This window comes from Babylonia areolata, chromosome 3, assembly GCF_041734735.1.
Source record: "Babylonia areolata isolate BAREFJ2019XMU chromosome 3, ASM4173473v1, whole genome shotgun sequence".
Taxonomy (NCBI): Eukaryota; Metazoa; Mollusca; class Gastropoda; order Neogastropoda; family Buccinidae; genus Babylonia; species Babylonia areolata.
Genome location: NC_134878.1, coordinates 18,241,362 through 18,264,818, shown reverse-complemented (window position 1 = coordinate 18,264,818; position 23,457 = coordinate 18,241,362). Strand labels below are relative to the sequence as shown.

The 23,457-nt window shown below is 38.5% G+C and overlaps 1 protein-coding gene across 8 annotated transcripts in view; it reads left to right on the top strand.

The window, feature by feature from the left end:
* LOC143279802 (tubulin polyglutamylase TTLL7-like) overlaps positions 1–23,457 on the top strand; it is a 54,571-nt gene that overhangs the window by 20,275 nt on the left and 10,839 nt on the right. Inside the window, exons 12-21 of one of the 8 annotated variants that reach the window (XM_076583979.1) lie at positions 215–316; positions 811–855; positions 5,276–5,431; positions 7,730–7,915; positions 8,705–8,839; positions 10,136–10,216; positions 11,960–12,123; positions 14,324–14,341; positions 18,306–18,512; positions 19,350–19,377. In XM_076583979.1, the coding sequence (XP_076440094.1) occupies positions 215–316; positions 811–855; positions 5,276–5,431; positions 7,730–7,915; positions 8,705–8,839; positions 10,136–10,216; positions 11,960–12,123; positions 14,324–14,341; positions 18,306–18,512; positions 19,350–19,377 (1,122 nt within the window). The remainder of the gene's footprint in view (positions 1–214; positions 317–810; positions 856–5,275; positions 5,432–7,729; positions 7,916–8,704; positions 8,840–10,135; positions 10,217–11,959; positions 12,124–14,323; positions 14,342–18,305; positions 18,513–19,349; positions 19,378–23,457) is intronic. The other 7 variants (XM_076583981.1, XM_076583980.1, XM_076583982.1 and 4 more) reach the window with 7 other exon arrangements.

Here is a 23,457-nt window from a genome sequence, read left to right as displayed (position 1 = left end):
ATTTTTGTGAAAAGGGCATAGGGTTATTTGTAGAACTTTGTGTATGTCAAGAAAAAACAAACAGAAGAAAACAAGCATATGAATTAACATGCCTGTGTTTGTTCTGTGCATGTCTTGAAGTAGGCATTTTGTGTGTTTTTTTCCCCCCCAGCATTTGCTGTTCTGAAAGAGCGTGCAATTGATAGCATTGTAATACTGATTTCTGTGCCCACAGGAAGACGACGTGTTGGACATGCTGGCAGAATGCGAGGCGGAAGAGCGAGAGGGCAAGATGTTCATTGGTGGACCTCAGAGCAGAACCCAGCGAGGGCCAAAGGTGTGACTTGTTGTTTGCTTTCGTTAGCTTTTCTTTTTTCACCCCAAGTATTTTTGTCAGAGTGATTTCATCCGTACTGCGCACCAGTTCACTGCTCTGTGTGATTTCAGTGTACATTTCTGCACATTTGCAGACATTTGTTTATCTTCACATTGGTTTTCTTGAAAAGCAGGTTTTCTGGCATTGTTTAAGTTTCGATAAAATTTCAATGCTGGTCTTCATTTTCTTTCTTTCTGTGTGCTTGTTTGTGCATGTGTGAGTGTATTTGTGTTCATTTGTGTGTGTGAGTTTGTTAATGTGTGTGTGTGTGAGTATGTGTCTATACATATGTTCTTTTTATAATACGATTTTACTTAAGATTGATTTAAAAACAAAATTTGTCAGCCAGTCTAAACCTGAATCATCCATAATGATAAGCACTTGGTGAAACTTTGCAATTAAAAATGCTGGATGTAGAGATATACATTGAGTGGTATTCTGTCTTATGATATCAGGACAACGATAAGCACGTGGTGAAACTGTGCTTCTCTCATGGCTCCGTAAGTGTGCTGGCCAACCCAGTCAGAGTATTTGGTTCTGTGACGCTTGATGCATGGCCGTCCAGCTTAGCTCTCTCTCTCTCTCTCTCTTATCGTTCTCCCTCGCCCCGCATGTGTTAGCGTGGCCATAGTTACCATCCCCATCCCCACCTCCCTCTCTTGTTAATATAATCTGTGCATTACAAAACTTGGAGTGAAACGTATGCAGTTTTTTATTGACAGACATGTATATATAAACGTGTGGAGTTAATCATGTGCAAGATAGATGTCATAATTTGTTGCTGACAGAAACTGAAGTGCTGAGTGAAAAGTGTGGGTTTAATCTCGTCTGTTGTGTGGTTTAATGCGTTTTGTGGTTGGCTTATCCAGGATTATTTCATTTTCTGCAGCGTCCATGCTGATGCTGTGGCAGTTTTAACATCATATATATCTGATCTTTGGCTTGAATTTTGCTGCTGGGTGTGATCTTGGAATGGATAGAACAATATTGCTGACATAGAGATAATATAGCTAAGAAATGCACTGCACATTTTGAACTCATTTGCTGTCAGACTAGTTCTTGTGAATTTTGTGTGAAAAAAATATTACCTGTCAGTAAAAGATAAGAACAAACAGATCCAAAAGGATAGGGGAAAGAAAATTCTGTTGTGAATAGTTGTGGCTAGCATCAAGTCATCCACTCTTAAAACGCTGGCATAAATAGTCTGTGCCATGTGGGAGACTTGAATGGATGCCTTGTTTTTGTAACCTGTTGCACAATAAGAAGCAGGCACATATAGTATTGCTTATGTAATCGTTCTCATTCTGGGTCTGTAATCAATGCAAAACTCATCCACACACACACACACACACACACACACACACAAACACACACACACACACACACACACACACACACACACACACACATAAAAATAGGGAAGTAACCAATCATAGCAATAAAAAAAATCATCAAGAACAGTAAGGATTCCTACTTTTTCCTTCCACTCCAGCCCTCTTCCACTCCAAGATACACACACACAGACACACACAGACACACACACACACACACACACACACACACACACACACACACAGGAAAGAAAACTAAATAAAGAAATGCTGAGCTGTTTGGGTGTGCGATGCATGCGTCTGCATCAAAAGTGTTTTCATATCTTTTCATGGCAACACAAATGTATACCAGCATTTTGCATATCGTACATTATATATCCACACTTGACTGAACATGACTAACGACATACCAGTAAATTGTTCAGGTATGATTACAAGGCTGTATTCTGTCCACAGATGTTGTGTGATTAAAATCTGGTAACTGCTGTTGTGATTGTATGTGATATTGATGAACTGTTCAGTTTGTCAGGTGTGTGTGTGTGTGTGTGTGTGTGTGTGTGTGTGTGTGTGCATGTGTGTGTGTGTGTGTGTGTGTGTGTGTGTGTGTGTGTGTGTGTGCACCATCGTTGAGAGATGGGTGCGGGTATGGTGGTCACGTTGTCACAGCACAAAGTCATTTTCTGGTGATGAAGCAGTCCTTGTAGTTTAGGAGTTGTGCTCAGCAGTTGCCTTGCTGACTCATTTAAAGAGTGAGTGTGTTGCCACAGTGTGTGTGTGTGTGTGTGTGTGTGTGTGTGTGTGTGTGTGTGTGTGTCTTGGAGAGAGACTATTTGTGAGGGGGAGAGAGAGAGAGAGAGAGAGAGAGAGAGAGCATGTGTGTAGCTGTTTAAATGTATCCTTGTTGATTTAAATGAAGAAACAAAAGTATTCATTGTACGGTATCAGTATATAACTTGTGGTATATAAGCGTTTAATGGAAGTGGGTTTTGTTTGGAAAGAAAAAGATGCCTTGCCTAACCGAGTAAAAGATGCCTTGCCTTACCGAGTTAATGGTGAGAAGGAACCCAGTGGACTATTGTTGGTTTACATAAATGAAGAAAGGATGATGTGACGCAGATTAACCATATGATGTTGTACACCTGTGCAATGTAGAAAAGAAATGTTGTTGTTGATGTTGCTGTACTGTCCTTGCTCATTTCTCTCTTTTCTTTTCAGCACTCGTTTTGGAATGGATCATTTGGTGCATAGAACAAAGTTGTTAAACAGTTTTAAACCTAAACTGGTTTTGGTAGCATATTGTCTTCGTCAGTCTTCATAAAAAGTTGAAGGAAAACTTATTCAGGTTTTTTTTTTGTTATGCTGGTCTTAGTTGTGGTTGTCTTTTTAATTAAAGAAAAAGATTATCTGCCCTCCAGTTATATCACTGGTTAAAAGCAACATCAACAACTATTGTTCATTTTTGCAGCTGCCCGATGTTTCTTGTGCTATTTCAGCCTTCCTACCATACCAGATTTGAAATCCTGAACTCTTGTTTGTTGATTAGCTGAGTCAAATAAGCTCAGAGATAGGTTAATTGTGTTCTTTGCTCAGCAGTCTCTATATTGTACCCAAGGGAGTGCAATCAATAACCACACAGTATGACATGAAAAACATTTTCCACTTTGAAGGGTCTGTCTGAGAAAAAAAAAAAGTCCCGGATAATGCAGGCACAATACAACAGGTGGGGTTTTGAAATTTGATGTGTAAGTATACAACTTCTGTTCCTGATAACTTGTTCCTTCTGACAAAGAATGAATGATAGTTGTATATGTGTGTGTGAGTGTTTGTCTTGTTTCTTTTTTGGGTTTTTTTTGTTGTTGTGTGTGGGTGTGCATGTGTGCGTTTGTGCACACGTGCGCATGTATGTGTGTGAGCGTGAAAAAGTGACAAAGACAATTACGTGCATGCTTACAAGAGTGTGCATCTATGAATTTATAATGGGATTTCAGATAGTTACCTGCTTTCCACCCTATTTTTTTTTCCTTCACCAGTTTATTTCTGTTCAAATCCTGGTCTCTTCATGCCACTAGCTTTTTTCTCTCTAGAAAACAAACCAGGGGATATTTTTACACATGTAGCCAAAGTGCTTTTGTTCATAGGTACAGTCCTGTGTTGGTCAATAGCTTGTTGGTATTTTTCTTTTTCCCAAATAAATGTATTAATTTCATGCATGTTGTGGGTGCACACAGAGAAACACAAAAAGATGCTCAATATTTCTACCACATTGCACAGACTTGCAGCAGTATGATTACACGAGCGCACACCTAAATTCCTTTAGCTTTGACATCCCTTCCACTTCACCACCTTTGTTGCCCCTGCCCCCTGCCCCCGCCCCCGCCCACCCCACACCCCCTCCTTGCTTAGGTTTCTTTGAACATCCACACCTGACATTGGCAACTGCACTATATTCATTTTCAGCATCTGATGCTTCTACTACTGTTTCTTTTCCACTTGTGGAACCAAATACATGTGCAGCTAAACAAGACTGTTAAGACTTGGTTACAGTGGGCATCGTGGTCAGTTGGTGATAAATTCTCTGACGTTTTTCTCTCTCTGTCTGTCTGTCTGTCTCTGTCTGTGTCTCTCAGCCTGTATCTGTTTCTTTGTGTCTGTTGTTTTCTTTGTGTATATAGCTGATATATCATGTATACATTTGTGTATATTATGTGTGTATATACATATATATATGTATGTGTGTGTGTGGTTGTGGTTGTGTGTGTGGTTGTGGTTGTGTGTGTGTGTGTGTGTGTGTGTGTGCATGCGTGCACATTCATAGCTATGTGTTTGGTGAAATATATAACAATATACCCATAATTCTAACATATTTCAGGAATCTTGTGGATTAGAACAGAAATTTTTTTTTTGAAAATTGAGGCGTCCCTTCATTCCCTTTGTATGACAGTGTTGATTCTGATCCAGTAAGAGAGCGAGATGGATTGTTTATTATAAACTTTTATGAGTTCCGTTTGTGCTTTGTGCACAAGTTATGGTAAGTTACAAAGTGTTGTTTTTTCAAAGTTTAAAGATTTTTTTTTTTTTTTCGATTCTACAGCAGATTCTCAGTGTAGTTACCACACAGTGGGCTGAACTGAAATGAGGTCCTTGTTACTTGAATGAACACAATTGGCAAATCATAAAAAAACCTTTTTCCTTTTCTTTTCTTTTTCTTTTTCTTTTAGCATACAAAAGTTAGAACATATTTTACAGTAATTCTTTACATCTTTTTTAAGGGAGTTAGTTTTATTTCTTCAGCAGTAATGGGCACTAATAGAACAACATGCAGTGTATGTGTTGATGCAGATTTGCATACTGTCTCTCCAGTTTGCCAAAGTGATTGTGACAGTGCTTTTAAAAAATCAAATAAAAAAAAAGAGAGAGAGGAAGAGAAAAAGAAATCAGTGATGCACATAGAATTTTAGAAATGGCATACTTTAAAAAAAAAAATTTTTTAGTGCCATTTTTTTTTTTTTAGCACCGATTTTTCAAGGGTGTAAATTTGTCAGGGTGGAAACAATCCAGTCAGTGGAATGAGTGTTTGTGGTGTTGCCAGCCCTTGCAGAGCATGCCAGAAAGTCTGCGCCCCGCAGATCCTGACGAGGAGGAAGAGGATGAGCTGTCCGAGGAGGATACAACTCCTGCCACTCCCATGCTCAACTCCCACGTCCGCTCAGCTCGGTCGGCCACACGTGTCGTGCCCAGTGCACAGGTATGGACAGTTCACCCTGAATGCTGGACGTTGACCGTAAAAAAAAAATGTTTGTGTGGAGGCGCGGGAGGTGGGTGGAGGGGGCTGGATTGAAGTGCTTGTGTGTGTGTGTGTGTGTGTGTGTGTGTGTGTGTGTATGGGTGTATGTGTGGGTGTATGTGTGTGTGTGCACCACTGAACAAATTTTTGCTCACACACACACACATACAACACAACACAACACAACACACACACACAAGGAATAAGAAATGCTTTTTTAAAATCATTATAAATTGTTAACACGCTGGTTTAGTATTTAAAAAAAAAAAAAAAAAAGTTTGAAAGTAACTGGTTCATGAAAAAAAAAGATTCCTGAATAAGAAACCCTGTCACAAATATATCATTATAAATCATAAACCTCACACACACACACACACACACACACACATGTACTTGCACATACAAATACACAAAGAGGAGAGGAGAGCATGAGGGTGGGCTTTGGGGAGGCCTGACGTTTTTATTACCTCTGTCGTGAAGGTCCTTTTTTGTCTCTGGTTTTTGTGTTTGTCTGCAAGCTGGATTCTGAGAAAAGAGAGCTGATGATGGGTTTTCTTTTATATATTTTTTTTTTTATGTGCAGGCAACGGCCAATCAGTAGGATTTTGGGTGTGATCAGAATGGGTATTTGGATCCATAATTTTTTTTTGGTTTTTGTTTTGTTTTTGTTATTTTTGAAAAAAGAATTCTTCACAACTGGGAAGTAGGAGAGGTGGTTAGATAACTGTTCAGGTGTTGGCAGAGGTATGCACTTTGCAGAGTGCTGTCAAGTTTGGTATTCATTCGTTCATTTAGTTTCTGCTTACTTATTCAACCATAGTTGTTCACTCAGTTTATTTTTTGAATTTCTATATCCTGGTTTATTTAGCCATAGTTTTTCTTGCATTTTTTTTTTTTTTTTTTTTGGGTGTCCTTCTCCCAGTTTCTTTATCCACAGTTTATTCACTCGTTTCATTTTGCCGGTGTTTATTTACCCACAGTTATTTGCTCATTCCGTTTTGTTGGTGTCCTCCCATTTTATATACCCACAGTTATTTGCTCATTCTGTTTTGTTGGTGTCCTCCCAGTTTATGTCCCCACAGTTATTTGCTCATTCTGTTTTGTTGGTGTCCTCCCAGTTTATGTCCCCACAGTTATTTGCTCATTCCGTTTTGTTGGTGTCCTCCCATTTTATATACCCACAGTTATTCACATGTTTCATTTTTATGCTGTCCTTTTCTTCCAGTTTACTTATCTACAGTTTATTCACATGTTTCATTTTTTCGGTGTTTATTTATTCACATTTTATTCACATTTTTCATTTTGTCAGTGTTTATTTATCCACAGTTTATTCACTCGTTTCATTTTGTCGGTGTTTATTTATCCACAGTTATTCACTCGTTTCATTTTGTCGCTGTTTATTTATTCACATTTTATTCACATTTTTCATTTTGTCAGTGTTTATTTATCCACAGTTTATTCACTCGTTTCATTTTGTCGGTGTTTATTTATCCACAGTTATTCATTCTTTTCATTTTGGCGATGTTTATTTACCCACAGTTTCATTTTGTCATTGTTTATTTATCCACAGTTATTCACCCATTTTATTTTGTTGGTGTCCTTCTCCCTGTTTATTTGTTCACTCATTTCATTTTGTCGGTGTTTATTCATCCACAGTTATTCATTCTTTTCATTTTGTCGATGTTTTTTTTACCCACAGTTTCATTTTGTCAGCGTTTATTTATCCACAGTTATTCACTCATTCCATTTTTGTCGGTTATCCAGTCTGTTCACTCATTTCATTTTGTCGTTGTCCTTTTCTCAGTTTATTTATCCACAGTTATTCACTCTTTTCATTTTGTTGTTGTCCTTTCCTCAGTTTATTTATCCACAGTTATTCACTCTTTTCATTTTGTCGTTGTCCTTTCCTCAGTTTATTTATCCACAGTTATTCACTCATTCCATTTTTGTCGGTTATCCACAGTCTGTTCACTCATTTCATTTTGTCGTTGTCCTTTTCTCAGTTTATTTATCCACAGTTATTCACTCGTTTCATTTTGTTGGTGACCTTTCCTCAGTTTATTTATCCACAGTCTGTTCACTCGTTTCATTTTGTCATTGTCCACAGTCTGTTCACTCTTTTCATTTTGTTGTTGTCCTTTCCTCAGTTTATTTATCCACAGTCTGTTCACTCGTTTCATTTTGTCGTTGTCCTTTTCTCAGTTTATTTATCCACAGTCTGTTCACTCGTTTCATTTTGTCGGTGACCTTTTCTCCCAGCGCCCCAGCAGTCAGCGCAGCACCAGCGACATGTCATGCCCCCCGTCAGGTTCCACAACTCTGCGGAACCCCAACCGGCCGCAGAGTCACGTGTCGGGGGCCCCAGCTCAGCGCAGCCGGAGCCTGACCCGCACCAGCAACGTCTCCAACAACAGTAAACCGGCCGCACAGAGCCGCTCCGCTGTGGTGTGTTGGCCGGGGAGGGGTGGGGGTGGGGTGGGGGTGGGGTGGGGGTGGAGCCTGTTGTGGGGTTGAGTGGGTGTGAGGGAAAGGAGAGGAAAGAGTTGTTGAGGGTTGGGAAGAAGTAGGGTGAGTGTGTGTGTACTGTTTGTGTGTTGTGTGTGTGTTGTGTTTGTGTGTGTTCTGTGTGCGTGTGTGTGTGTGTGTTGTTTGTGTGTGTGTGTTGTGTTTGTGTGTGTTCTGTGTGCGTGTGTGTGTGTGTTGTGTTGTGTGTGTGTGTGTGTGTGTGTGTGTGTGTGTTGTTTGCATGTGTTGTTTGTGTGTGTGGGTGTGTTTGTGAAAGCAGAGGAGTCAGGTTTGTCTGGAGGATTATGGTTGTGGGGGGTAGGAAGTAGGCTACGGTTTTTGCAAATTAGAAGGAAATAGAGAGATGGAGGATAGAAAGCAGTGAGGCAAGTGTGTGTGTGTGCGCACGTGTGTGTGTGTGTGTGTGTGTGTGTGTGTGTGTGTGTTCATGTGAAGGCTAAGGTTTGTGTGTATGTGAAGTTTGAATGTATGTAAACAAAATTGAAAGGTAGTGGGTAGTGAAGTGTATCCATTTATATCTGTATCTGTACCTTTGTTTATTCATCTGCATGGACAGTGAAAAGGTAATAATATGTTTCAGCCCTTTATGAAAGCAAACACAAAACATTGCCCAGGTGGCATGCGCATACAGGCAGATATTCTGCACATGCTGATGCTTCTTATGGCCATCTTCTTTATTACTGTGATTACTGGCACTCTGTTTTGCAGGATGACAATTTCCTCTCAAGTATGGTGAAGGAGCGAGAAGAAGAGCTCACCAAGAAAACGCTATCATCTTTGAATGAAATGCGAATCAAGTTTCCTGGAAAGACTGATACAGAAGCGGAGCTGCTTCTGGACAGGGTATACAGTGTGTGTGTGTGCGTGTGTGTGTGTGTGTGTGTGTGTGTCTCTATGTATGGTGTGTGTGTGTGCATGTGAGTGTGTGTGTATGAGCACGTGAGTGTGTGTGTGTGTGTGTGTGCATGCGCATGCATGCTTGTGTACAGTACTTGAAAAATGAAGGATCAGATGTGACAAACATTAGCAACATGCAAACCCACACCCCCAGAACACACATTTAATGTAGTGCATGTGGAAAATGATGATGGTATGGATAATTATATTGTGCGTATCCTCGGTCAGAGACCAAGCTCTTAGTGCTTTACAAACATGGAGTCATTTGCCGACATGGGTAGAGCCGTCTGACAGCTGTCTTTGGCTGCTCATCATTTCTTTCCTGTGTCGTTCAATCAGGTTTCAGCCACGCATACACACACTCATACAGACTTGTACTGTTTTATGTGTATGACCATTTTTGTTTATTTACCCCGCTATGTGGGCAGCCATACTCCATTTTCGGGGGTGTGCATGCTGGGTATGTACTTGTTTTCCACAACCCACTGAATGCTGTCATGGATTACAGGATCTTTAACATACATATTTGATCTTCTGCATGCATATACACACAAAAGGGTTCAGGCATTAGCAGGTCTGCACATATGTTGATCTTGCAAATTGGAAAAATCTCCACCCTTAACCCTCCAGACACCGTTACCAAGATTTTAACCTGGGACCTTAAAGATTGAAATTCCAACGCTTTAACCACTTGGCTATTGCTCCCTTAAAAATTAAAATAGTTGGGGTGTAAAAGAGACATGCAGTAAAGCAGTCACATCCAGAGCTGTGAATATTGTGTTATCAATTAATCTAAGAAGCCATACACATCCACACTGAAATTGCATGGATTAGCAGCTGAGTGATATCACAAGTTAATAGCAATAAGAATAAGTTTTTGATAACATTACTATTATCTTGAGAGAGAGAGAGAGAGAAGAGATGCTTTCTTTATTAACTCACTCAGTACGGCCAGTCCTCTCTTCTCCTCTACACAGACCCCTCGGATGTCCAGTGGGTGTCTGAATGACCCAACCTTTAGCTTCCGTCGTCAGAATTGTGGTATTCTTTGTCAACATTCACGTCTTCAGTATAAGAGCCTTCCGCTTGCAATATTTTGATGATGGTAATTGGGGTGAAACGCTGTTAACGTCGTCTCTTTCGCCGTTCGTATGGAGAGAGTTAATTTATACTTTCCTTCTATCTTCTCTTCCTTCCTTCCTTTTTTGTGCACTTACTTTCTTCCTTTCTGTGTGGGCACAGCTGAACGAGAACTGGAAGTTCCACAAGCCACGGATAGCGTCCTACTGGCTGGTCAAACTGGATTCTATCAAGAGACGCAAGGTGAGCCGATTCCTTTCGTCATGTCCCTTCTCCGTCTGTCTCACAGCCTCTTGTTGCCCTCCCAGTAAAGACAGACACTGCATGTACGGCTAGCCGTGCTGAACCTACGGGTAAGGTTGGTTCAGCAGGTATGTGTGTGTGTGTGTGCACAGTTGGGTTTTTTTGCCCCAGTTGGATTGGAACATTTTAAAAATTCTTGCATGAAATTTGCTTGCGTTTATTGCCAAGGAGGACCGATCACAGTTTGGGTCATTAGTTAGAAGGGTAGTTTTGCCTGGTTGAGAGAAAGTGCCATTAGAACAGGAGAAGTGAGCTTTTTAGGTGGTTGTTTTTAATGGTATTTCTGTATTTTATAGTTTTGATGCCAGTGGTTTCATTATGTTTAAACAGAAAGGCAGTTCAAGTCGGTTGTAATGTCTGAAAGTTGCCTTGAGATATATCTCTGTCTGTTCTGTCTTTTCTTTTTCTGTCCTGGTATTTCTCTTTCTCAGCTTGTCTGTCCCTTTGTCTGTTTGTGCTTCTTCGGGCTCCATATGTTTTTCGCTGTGTACAAGCACATAATATTGCTGTTTTAAAAAAAAAAAAAGTCTGTGCATTCGTTCTTATATACCATTTAGTTTCATTCGTTGGCTAATTGAATCATTTCTTTCGTTCCTTTCTCTCTTCCATTGTGTACATGCACACAGTATGGATGCTCTTTTTTATTTTCTTTGTTCATTCATTCACATTCTTTTGTCAGATCAATCAGTTCCTCCATTCTATGTATTTGTTTTATCTGTTACAGTCCAATTAATTATCTTTATGGCTTTGTCATTTTGTATTGAAAAGTGTATCTTAATTTGATAACATTTTTTTCTGAACTCCAGTATTTCTAATTGTGCCATTGATTAAACTGAAGTGACAACTGACCAACAAATCCCTCAGAATTTTGTGTATCCTGTTCTCTCAAATCTGTGTTTGTGTGAAATTGTATTTCATTCACAATCAGTAAAAACAAATGAAATCAAGTGTGCTCTTTGCTTTTCTTTTCTGTCTATTCTGGTGAACTTAAAAACAATTCAGTTCATAATTTTTTTTTTTTTATCTTCTTTGTCTTGTTCTTGTTTTATTTTGGTGATGGTTAAACTTGAGTGTGTAGCTGCTAAAAAAAAAAAAAAAATCTTGACAAGCCTTGTAGTGAGTTGGAGTGTGATTATCTTTGGGAATACGCACAGCCCCAAGCTGAGAACACAGTCTGTCATGAACCTTCCTTCCCAGCTAGTGGTGTTGGTTTGTGAAAGTCTGCCTTCATTTGAAACTGTCAGCTTCATGCTGAAGTTAAGACAGCAAGCTGAGAGAGTTGTTACTGCACTTCTGTGGTGTTATGTGAGAAAACAACACATTTGCAACTGAACTACACACACACACACACACACACACACACACACACACACACACACACACACACACACACACACTATGTATGTTTAAGAAAAAAAAAGTCCAGCAGAATCATTGATCATTTTAGACAAAACTGCCCACATTATGTACACATTCTGCCAGTCTTCATACAGATAAAGAAAATGAATGCAGCGCACTGTATGTTGCCAATATGAAAAATAATAAAAGATACTGATGGCGTCATCTGTGTACTGTTGGAAAATTTACAAATGAATACATGTATATGATATAAACTTAACAAAAGGAAAAAGAAAAAAGGTCTTGCAACAAGAGGATTACCAAGTGTTCCTGGCCACCCTGTAGGTGGTGGACATTGTGCGGTCCAATGTCAAGGCCGTTCTGCAGCGAATCTGGCGCTCCTCGGACGTGGATAACCTGCGCCTCTGTCGCATCTTCAGTCGGGTCTTCAACCGTCTGCTGTGGAGTCATGGTCAGGGGCTGTGGAACTGCTTCTCTCCGTCCACGGGGTAAGGCTGGCTGCAGTCTGGGTCTGCGTCAGGGGGGAGGGGAGGGAGGGATGGGGAGGGGGGTGTGGGGTTGGTAAGTGAAGAAGCGAAGGTGGGATGTCGGATGGTGTTGGGTGTCTGTGTTTGTTGTGTGGGTAGACTGAGGACAGGAGCAAGGGTTTTTTTGTTCTTTGATCCTTCTTGGTGTTTTCCTCTTCTCTTTTTTTTCTTGACCCACTCTTTGTTCTTTTTTTTTTCATTATTTTTTTTTTTTACCATGTGTTGTCATAGTAAGATTGGTGTTTTTATTTTATTTTTATTTTTTATCTGATGTTGTCATAGTAGGATTTGTGGTGTTTTTTTTTTAGGGTCAGGCATTGATAGATGTGCACACCAGTTGATGTTTTATTGGAAAAAAAACAAAACAAACATCTCAATACTTAACCTAGCAAGCATTGAAAGGGTTCAAAACACAGGCCTTCACATCTCTGGACTGCAAGTCTTATGTGCTGATCATTTTGACATCACATTTATGGGCTAGATTTTTTTTACATAGTTTTATGCTTCATTCTCACCAAACATTAAACTGTCTTTGGTAAAATAACAAGGTTGGACCAAAATCACAGGAAAATATGTTACAAGTTCTCAAATGTCTTGCCTAACGATCATGGAAACATTAGTCAGAGGGTGGTTGTTATTTCCATTTGCTTTTTAAAATATTTTTTTAAACAGTCGTTTATATCTAGAAATTTCCAGCAGATCTCAATGAAATATAAAAGCACCCTAGCTAACGATGACAATTGTCTGGTGGAATCTTTAGTTAAAACATAGAGGAGAGTTTTCTATGTATAATGATTTACATCACCAGAACATGAAAAAAATGAAAAAAAGCTTGAACCCCCCCCCCCCCTCCCCTCCTCCCCCGGCTCCCCCCTTTTTAAAAAAAATTTTTTTATTGCAAATTAATTGTAGAATGCAGGCAGAAATAGGAGATACTGTTTTAGAAGGCCTTGATTATTTTTGTGATGCTTCATCTCATTCTGAGCTGAGACGTTGTGAGATTTTGAATTATGATACTTCAACTCTTTGAAAGTTGCGACTCAGCAAGTCTTTAAAGGATATTCCATCTCATTGTCAGCAAAGACATAGTAATTTTTTTAATGCTACTCCAACTCTCTGAGAGTTGAGACTTAAGTGAGTTTTGAAAGGATATTATGAGGTCCCTGTCCAAAGCCCTTGTACTTTTGGTGAGCTGCAGCAAAGCATCAAACTGGAATAGGGATTTTCTTCTTTTACTTACGGATGTTTTGAGTGACATGGTGATGTCTCCCCCGCAATTGTAGTAGATGCTAATTGTAGCATGTGTATATGCTGACATTGTGATGAGTAACCGTTAAGTTCACTGTGTGACAGCATGTCAGCACCATTAATTGTTGTTTCTGTGGTGTTGTATGGCGCACTCTAGGAACTGTTTGTGATCCACATTGTTTCACCGGCGTTTTTCATTCACATTGGTTCTCAGTGTCATTAACTTTGTTTTTGATTTAAAACATATCTCTGTGCAAATACAAGAAAAATACCTTGAATTTTGATGGATGGCAGTGTAAGTGAGTGAGTGAGTGAGTGAGTGTGTGTGTGTGTGTGTGTGTGTGTGTGTGTGTTTCAGTTAAAATCCTCAGAAAGAGGTAAAGAGTCAGGGGTGGGGGAGTCCTGCTCTGCAAAGGACTATGAATTGATAAACCTGTCAGACTGTCTCGCACACTCACTTTGTCGCACAGATTTATTCATTCACAATGTTGTTATATGTTGTAAATCCTGTTATTAATTTGACATGTAAATCAGATTAATCTGTAAGTTGATGAAGATGGTGGTTATTTTGTTTGTGTGTTCATTCAAACAATATTTTGCTAGTTTATGATTGTAAAAAGGAGATATGGGAATAAATAAATAATAACATGGAACATGTGAATAAACAAACCTTAGTATGTGTAACAACCTTTCATCCTCTTAACAGTTTCATTCTTTTGTGGTTTATTGTTGTTAAGCAGCATACTAATGTTTAACATTATTGACTGAAATAAGAATTTGTTGGGGGTGGGGGGGGGGGGGGAGGGAGTTATTCATTGTATCACTGACATGTGTTGTTGCAGAATATATGCATGGCATTACTAGCACTTTCCTCCTGCCATAACCAGCCTTCTGTTTCTGTGTGTTTTTATAGAGTTGCCTTGTGGGATAGGTATGAAAGCTGTTTGGATTTTTTTTTCCTTTTGAGTTTTGGGTTTCCCAGAAATGTAGCATGGCGTTGGAGTCCCTGTATCTGTGTGGTTGTGGGATCTTTGCTATTGGTTTTATGCCAGCATTCCTGCATGCTTTTGTTTGGCAACTTTCTTCTCTTATTCAGTCTTTGTATTTCAAGAGGATACTGTCCTTGGATTTAGCTTCAGTCAGGTGAGATTTATATGATAACAAGTTGATTGAAACAGAGGTGATTAATCAATAATTATTGTTGAAATGAATGAAGCCAAGTGTGATTTGTTATATATCAAGTGGATTTAAGCAGATACAATTATTCCATTATTGAAATGACTGATATGAATTAATGAGTATATGATGTCTCCCAAGAAACTGAGTAAACAGTCTCTTAAACTCTTAGTGAGACCTTGGTGAAATGTTAATCAGTTAGAAATATGTTGGGTGATACTCAGTTAATGTGACTTGTCAGCACAAATTACAGGTATTGAAATATGGTGAATGTCTGCCTGTAAATAGCATGGACTTCTTGGTGATACTCTTTTTCTGTCTTACTCTCTTTCTCCTCTCACTCATCCCTGGAAAGTCTGAACACGGGAAAACAAAGTTTCATGAACTCCGGTGTTGTGTCTTAACTGCTTTCTAAAACCAGCTAAAATAGTTCCTTGTGTGTTTGTGTGCACCTGTGCTTGCTCATTTTACTGTTGGGGCTAAATTGATAGTAATAATACTGTTGACATGTTTTTTTCTGCTGCAATCTGGTCTCTGTCTCATCTTCTACTGATTCATTGCACAACTTCTGGAATCACCCGTACACTCTGTGACATCTTTGCTAAAGTCACTTTTCATACTGCATTCTTCTCTGTGGCTGTGCATGTTTGTGTGTGTGTGTGCAAGTGTGCGCACAGGCGTGGATGTGTGCAGAACTGTGGAGTTCATTGGTAGTTTCTTTGTTTTAAATAATTGTGAGTGTAAGTCCAGTGAAAATGTACATGCATACTTACACGCATACAAGTATGTGTGTTCTGAAACATGCATGCATGCATGCGTGTGTGTGTGTGTGTGTGTGTGTGCAAAAATGGAATTCAATGGTAATTAAAAAAACCCAAAAAAACCCCGACATGTTTCTGACTGATAGTTTTCGCATACAGATAGTGTTTTTGCTTGCTGGTTGTCAGTCGTTATGGTTGATATATCTATTTATATTAAAATGAAAACAAAAAAACAAACAAACAATGAAAAACAACAACAACAACAAAGCAAAAAACAAAACAACAACAACAGAAAAAACAGATTTACAACAGAGCATACTTATCAGGACCATTCATTCTCGACGTATAAGCAACAGAAATGTATCAGTAAATGTGCAATGCAAGACAGTTTCTGTGTAGATCATTATGATAAGGAGATTTTTGTAGTTAATGAAACTTAAACATAATCCTTGTTGAAAAAAGGTATTTTCCAGCTATTACATGTCTTATTTTTTACAATAGACACATGATCATATTTTATTTGAATAAAATATTTCTGAACAGGGTGTACTTAAATATGTTTATTGTTGATAAAAACAACAACTGACATATCACAACAGCAAAAATTACAAACTGAGACAAAAGATATGGAAGTAAATGAAGAAAATATACTTTCATATTCAAAAGTTGATATTACTGAAATTTTAGTTTAGAAAGCTTTTTATTTTCTTTTTAATCATAAAGCAGTTTAGGTATTCATTAAGATTCTTGATAATGATTGTATTGTGAAAGAAATTATTCTGAAATGTGGTAGTTTTGTACAAGTGCTGAATAAGTGACAATTTTTATTCTGAAAAAAAAGAAAAAAAAAAGATTCAAGATCTTTAGAACAATTTACTTCATGTATGTAAGATTTTGAAAAAGCATGCCATGAAACTACATTTTTTGTGTGCCTTTTTTGAAAATAGTACTAGTGTACACTGTAGTTTTTGCATGAATATTTTAATGTTTGAGGTGGATTTGTTAACATAACATTTTTTTTTTCCAACATATATCACACAGAGCATTTGTATCTGCCATACTAAACTATTGTAGTAACTGTATGGCAGGTAAATGCTTAGTTAATGGGTTTGTTTTTTGTTTTTTTTTCTTTTTCTTCGCAGACAGTGCTCTAAAGGTCTATATATATCTCAAAACCTGTGGAAAATAATCATGACCAGTTTATTGTTGTATCATGAAAATTGCATTTATCACTGTGAAGTGTTGTTGATTATGTGAAAATACATTTGAAACTACTGAAGCCAAAGCAGTCATTGGCAGTGGGGATTTCTTCCTCTCTTTCTCAGTTTGTGAGATTGATTATCTTTATTTCTTACAAAGAGCATGTGTGTGTGCATGCGTGTGTGTGTGCACATGTGTGTGTGTGTGTGTGTGTGTGTGTGTGTGTGTGTGTGTGTGTGTGCTATTTCTATGTCTCTGCTGATACCTTTCACAGATTATAGTATACACTTTGAACAACAACTTCAGCAAGCAAACCAAATAACACGCACCTCTTTTGGTATGCTTGTACCTTGAACAGTGAATGCAAGTAACTTTTGCTGAAGGACAGGTTGTGTTGACAGAAAAGCATATGGCAGTACTGCTTGCATGCATTGAAAGCAGCTTATTTTGTGAATTTATCCATCAGCTCAGTCACACATCAGATATGATTTTTCTGATATCATCAGTAATGAAGAGACATGCAATAAAACAGCTGTACTGATCAGTTTGTGAATTGATTACAAAGTTTAAACCATGACTATCTTTAACCAAATATACAAACTTCTGCCATGGGTTCCAGTGTGCACAGATTTGTATTGATGCTTTGTTACATATACTCCAACATTAGTATTACTGATATTTCATGTAACAGATCATTTTAATCCTCTTTGTACCATTCTATACTATCATACTGGTAGATAGTTCATGCTAAATTATATGGTATAAGCATTTGTTGTGTTATGGGTGCATATACATACTGGTGTGACAATATAATGGAAACTGAAGACCCTTTATATTTTTGTGATCTCTGTCTGTGTCTCTCTCTGTACATATATACACACATTGACACATTGTGGTGAAGGAGGAGGATGGTGGTGATGATGAGGTTAATCACTGTCACAAAGCATAAATCTACTTGTTTAATATTTAGCCTAGTTACCTTGAGAAAAGTAAATTATTTTTTTGTGATTTGGATTTTTCTTTTTAGCTTTGTTCATTGTCTTTGTGTATTTGGACTGTAATCAGCTAGCTGGGCATTCTAAATTAGGATACAATATTTTGCTTTAGTAAAAACATTGTTACCTTTAAAATAAATAAATAAATAAATAAAAGGACTGTTCCAGTGTTTTGAATCAGTACAGCCAGCTCCAAATTAAAGAGTGAAAGTATACAGTTTTTATTTATTTTTTTATTCTTTTTTTAAAGAAATGGCTTCAGCTGGAAGAAAACTGAAATCAATTGGCAATACAAGAATTAAATACTTCAGAAGAATTGGTTATCTCCAAAGGGTCTTCAGCTGCTGTCTATGTCCTCCACAAGAGAGGCACAGTGTGGTTACACACAAAGCAAGTGATGGTTGCTTTATACTTTGGCCACACATCAGGCTTGGGAACCCTGGTTGCCATCTGCAGAGAAAGTCTCTAACATGCGCAAGCTGACAATCACTGAACCAGACTCTTAACAGGAGATCACTCTTTAAAACATTTTCTTGTGTTAAGCTGTCAGGAAAGACAATCCCATCTTGGTTGATCATATTTTTATTGTTCTTGTGTTAGTCTCACATATTTGGATGTAATTTAAGTCAACAAACCGATGCGTAAATCAGTCTAAAAACTCAATAATCCAAATAAAAAAAATCAATGAGTGAATCTGGTTTTCAGCTCACATTTATTTCCTTCCGTTACTTAAAGCACTGTTTCTATATCCATGTGCTGGCAGGAATTCATGGGAGACCATATTCAGCCGCAGTACCGAGTTAGTCAGCGAGACAGAGATGAACTGCTGCCGCAGGATTGTCCAACTCTGCCGGGACTGCTTGTTAATCGTATACCAGTTCGCCGCCGAAGCCAAGAGTGGCAGCGCCCCGGGGGTTCCACCCTCAGACCACGGGGAGGATGGTCCCGCTCCTCAGGGACGCAGCAACGGGTAAGGAGGGTTCTTTATTTTATTTTTTTAATTTTTTACTGGCTTACTTTTTTGATCTTTGACTAAGCGGGTTGGGTTACGCTGCTGGTCAGGCATCTGCTTGGCAAATGTGGTGTAGTGTATATGGATTTTTCCGAATGCAGTGACGCCTCCTTGAGCTACTGAAACTGAAACTGTTCAGCAGTGATGATGGTGGTGTATATGTTTGTGTGTGTGTGTGTGTGTGTGTGTGTGTGTGTGTGCTTGCATTCGTGTGTGTGTGTGTGTGATATTTGTGCGAGTGTATTTGCATTCATGTACCCTTTGTTATATTTATGATGTATGCTTGTGTATGTGTGTGTGTGTGTGTGTTTGTGTGAATGTGTTTGCATGTGAACATGTGTGTGCGTGTTCTTGAGAATGTGCATACATGCACATGTTCTTGCAAAAAAACACAAACAAAAAAACAGCCACCACCACTATCTGGTTGGATTTCTTTTGTTGTTTCACAAACCATATATTTTGTTTGCTTTCTTTGTATTGTGCCCTCTGTATCTACACAAGGCTTTCTCCCACAATATCAAGTTTATTGTGGCCTATAAACAGAGCACATGTATTTACATTATCCACACTGTGTTTTTTTTAGATTACCTAACAGTATTTAGTACTTTGCTTGGTAGTTATGCTGTTTTTTTGGAAAATGGAACGAGTGAAAACAAATAAGCTAGAAATAAGTGAACTTGAACAGATTAAAAAAAAAAAAAATTCATTTCAGTGTTGAATAAGTTCAGTTGAACAGATTTGATTTTGAATTTTATTTCATTTCAGTATTAATCAATGATTTGTATTCTGATTCAGAGAATGTTATTTAGTTCAAGGCATTCATGTGAGTAAAGAAAAACTTGTCTTTGATTTTAAAATTTTACTTTTGGTTATGGCTTTCTTATGTATATGTAGTTGATTATAGATTTGTTTCCATAGAATGCTTCATCACTTCTTTACTAATACCTATAAGAGTAGATTTTTTTTAAAGGGATGACTGTAGCATTTGAAATATAAAGACGTAGTGTACATTTTTGTTCTAAACATCAACAAGCAGTTGGAAGACTTCACAATATTGGCTAGATGAGTGCTCGAGTTTAGTATTTGCTATTAGTTAAACAGCTCAGTAGTCAAGGGGTTAATATGTAGGGCTTCTACCCTTAGGTTCTGTTGAGATCTGTGGTTTGAATCTCGGCAGCAACTTGTGGGACAGAGAGGAAAATATTACTGGCATCCAAGATAAACATGGACTTGCTGATGCCTAAATCACCTTTGTTCACCATGTCATAAAAAAGTGTAATTTTAACATGGCGTTAATGATTGTAACTTTGTAAATCAAGTGTCTTTTTTGAATAATGACTGCATGGATGAGTGCGGTTTGAAAGGGAGATAAATTTAACCTCTTCAGAGCCTCATGATATGTATATACGTCTGCAAAAATGCTTCGCTATTTGCCCGATGATGTACATATACATCAGTCATTTCAGGATTTTTTTTACAGTTCTATTTTAAAATTCATATGTCCCAATAGCCACCAGTCAGAAAGCTTGAAATGTCTATTTTAATTATTCAGAAGAAGCAAGAGCCAATCACACTCTGTATGATGGTTTCTGGATGTCATTGTCAATACCCCCTGCCCTCATCATGGTTTCAAAATGGCGGATGACAAACCACAGCCTTACCCTAGTGGCTTGAAAAAGCAGTGTGTTACAACGACAAAATTCAGACATTGTCATCCAAGATGTTGCAGAAGCTTTATAAGTCATTGGTGGCAATGAATCGAGTGCAAGGTGCAGGAAAATCTTGTTGGATGGTTCGCTTGAGGTGACTGAATGTTAAAATGATGATTTACAGAGAGGAGGGAGGGTGGGGGTAGCTGAAGAGCTGGATGTAGCCAGCAAAGGAGAGAAAGTGGGGCAGGTCATATAGCTCTGTGGCTGATCAGGAGTTGAATTCAAATACAAACCTTCCACTTATTCTGGGTAGGGAGGGAGATAGTGAACTTATGAACTGTGCTCACCCTCCTCCTGCACAGTGGGCCAGCGGGGTCCTTGTTAACCTCTTTGTTAACCTGTCTGAGTGTGAGCATGGAGTGGACATGACACAGGCAGGAGCTGCAATTGAAGGATGTGTTTTTTCAGTCATTGTGTTGAATGAACTTCTAACTAACAGAATTTGATAGTCTGTTCATTTTCCTTTCTGAAAAGTATTGGTTATGTATACATTGTTGTAGTTTGCATACTACAGTTTTTTTAGGTTTTTTTGTTAATGATCTCCTCCACAACCCCAAAACGCCTGGCAAATAGGAAGCACAAGCCAAAATATAACCTGACACTGAAGAGGATAAACAGAAAATGTGCTAACCAGCTTGGGTTTTGTTGTTGTTGTTTTTTTTTTTTTCCAAAGGGCTACTTTCAATGGTTGGAGATAGGGAAAAAATGAAATAGAAGCAAGCCTGGCTTAATTTATTTTTCTTTGTTTCTCTTAGATGTACACACAGATTGGAGAGGTTTAGTTTAACACCATGCCGCTTCTCAGCTGTTGTTGCTGTTTTCTGCTGCACCATTGTCAGCACCATTTCAGAGATGATACTCTCAAACCATTCATTCTGAGTCCCCCACACACATTACATGTGGGCTCATGTGCTACAGTTTTAATGCCAGTAGCAATCAATGTTAGGTCATGAAGCCATACCCTGCACTTCTGCTGTGTCACTTTGGTGCTGGTCCATATGCCAGTTCTTATTCAGCGTATGAAGGACACCACATTCTGAGTCCCTGCTGATGACTAGGTTTCCATAGTCACTGAGCCAGACTGAGTGAGTGCCCTTCTGGAGTGAAGGCTGCCACTATAACCCTCCAGTGACAGTCCCTCCATGAATCTGCCACCAACACCAGAGACTGAGACAGAAATTAGGCCCAAGGGTTAAAAGGTTGGGAAATCAGAATTGAGGACATTAGAATCAGAATCAATTTCTTCTTCTTCTTCTTCTTTGTGGGCTGCAACTCCCACGTTCACTCTGACACGAGTGGGCTTTTACATGCATGACCATTTTTTACCCCGCCATATAGGCAGCCACACTCCATTTTTGGAGGTTGGCATGCTAGGTATGTTCTTGTTTCCATAACCCACTGAACACTGACATGGATTACAGGATCTTTAACGTGCATATTTGATCTTCTGCTTGCGTATACACACTGAGGGTGTTCAGGCACTACCAGGTCTGCACATAAGTTGACCTGGGAGATCGGAAAAATCTCCACCCTTTACCCACCAGGCACCATTACCGAGATTTGAACCTGGGACCCTCAGATTGAAAGTCCAGTGCTTTAACTACTCGGCTATTGCACCCATCAGAGAATCAATTTTAATTGTCAATTAAAACTTAACAAGGTTTATGAGACCCCTTCCCCCTCCACCCCTCCCCCCAAAAAAGTCAGGAAACAAAACGAAACAAGACACTATTGCATGCATTGTCTTTTCTTTTTCCTTACAAACATTTCGTAGTTACTGTTTTTATTTATGCTTTCAAATTTATTTTTATCTTATCTATTTATGTTATTTATTATATGATTAATTAATGTCTTATAAATTTGAATGACAATGTTTGAAAAAAAAAGAAAAGGAACAAGACACCGATTTATCTCTCCAGGTGATGACGTTTCTGACAGTAGTTGAAAACAAATTTTCTGAACTTGTTCACAAGATTGTCTTCAGAGTGAGCTGACTTGTAACGATGATAAGACGTTCAGTGATAATATTTTTCATGTGTACGTACCATAATACAGCCTGACATCAACCAGACCCAAGCGATACAGACACATGTAGTGTTGGTATACTGCTGGTTTCAGAGAGCGAGATCTGTTGCTATATGAAGTGTGTAACATTGATCTGAAAAAAAAAAAAGTCTTTGAAAACTGTATGTTGGAGACGATAAAAAGAATGGGCATAAGACGTATCTTTGAGATTTCCTTGTGGACTACTAGCACTGGGACTGCGGCAGAGGAGCCTGATGTGGCTGTGTAGAGGGGCTCACCATGGGAGCAGGGCAAGAAAGGGCAAAGAATTGGGGACAGTTTTTTTTTCTTCTCTCACCCTCCTATATTTGAATGATTATAAGGATGATGACGATGCCACAGTGATGGTCATTTAAGGTTCCGGACTGTGTAGTAAGGCTATACTTTATGCTTCCTTTCGTAACATAGCCTGGCATCAACCAGGCCCAAGAGATACAAACACCTGCAGTGATGGTAAGGAAAGTTGAGCTTCATTCCTAAAGTTGCATCAACAATGACCCTCCATTGTTTGGTTCCAATTTCCTCATGCAAGTTCTGTACAGTCCTATAGGGCACATATATAGGGAAGATTTGATTTGTTGAAAGTCTTACCAAAATTCACTACTGAGGTTATCTACATACATAGGGTATATTCTTTTTTTTCTCGTTCTATTTCAGTATATTCATCAATATTAAAAAAAAAAAATTCTTTCTTTTCTTTTTTGTTTGCTCATTTCTGTTTTTTGACTCACTTGTGTAAGCAAAGTGAGTCTATGTTTTAACCCGGTGTTCGGTTGTGTGTGTGTGTGTGTGTGTGTGTGTGTCTGTGTGTCCGTGGTAAACTTTAACATTGCCATTTTCTCTGCAAATACTTTGTCAGTTGACACCAAATTAGGTATAAAAATAGGAAAAATTCAGTTCTTTCCAGTCATCATGTTTAAAACAATATTGCACCTCTGGGATGGGCACACACACACAAAAAAAAAGCCTAATTATATGCAAACTGCATTTACTGTTATATTTATATTTTTTGTATTCTCTAAACTTGGCACTTTGATCTGATTTTCTGACGCAACAACAAGAGCAGTCATTATTATCATTTTTTGTTCAAACAGGAACTTCTTTTGCTAAGCATGGAAGTTTTCTTT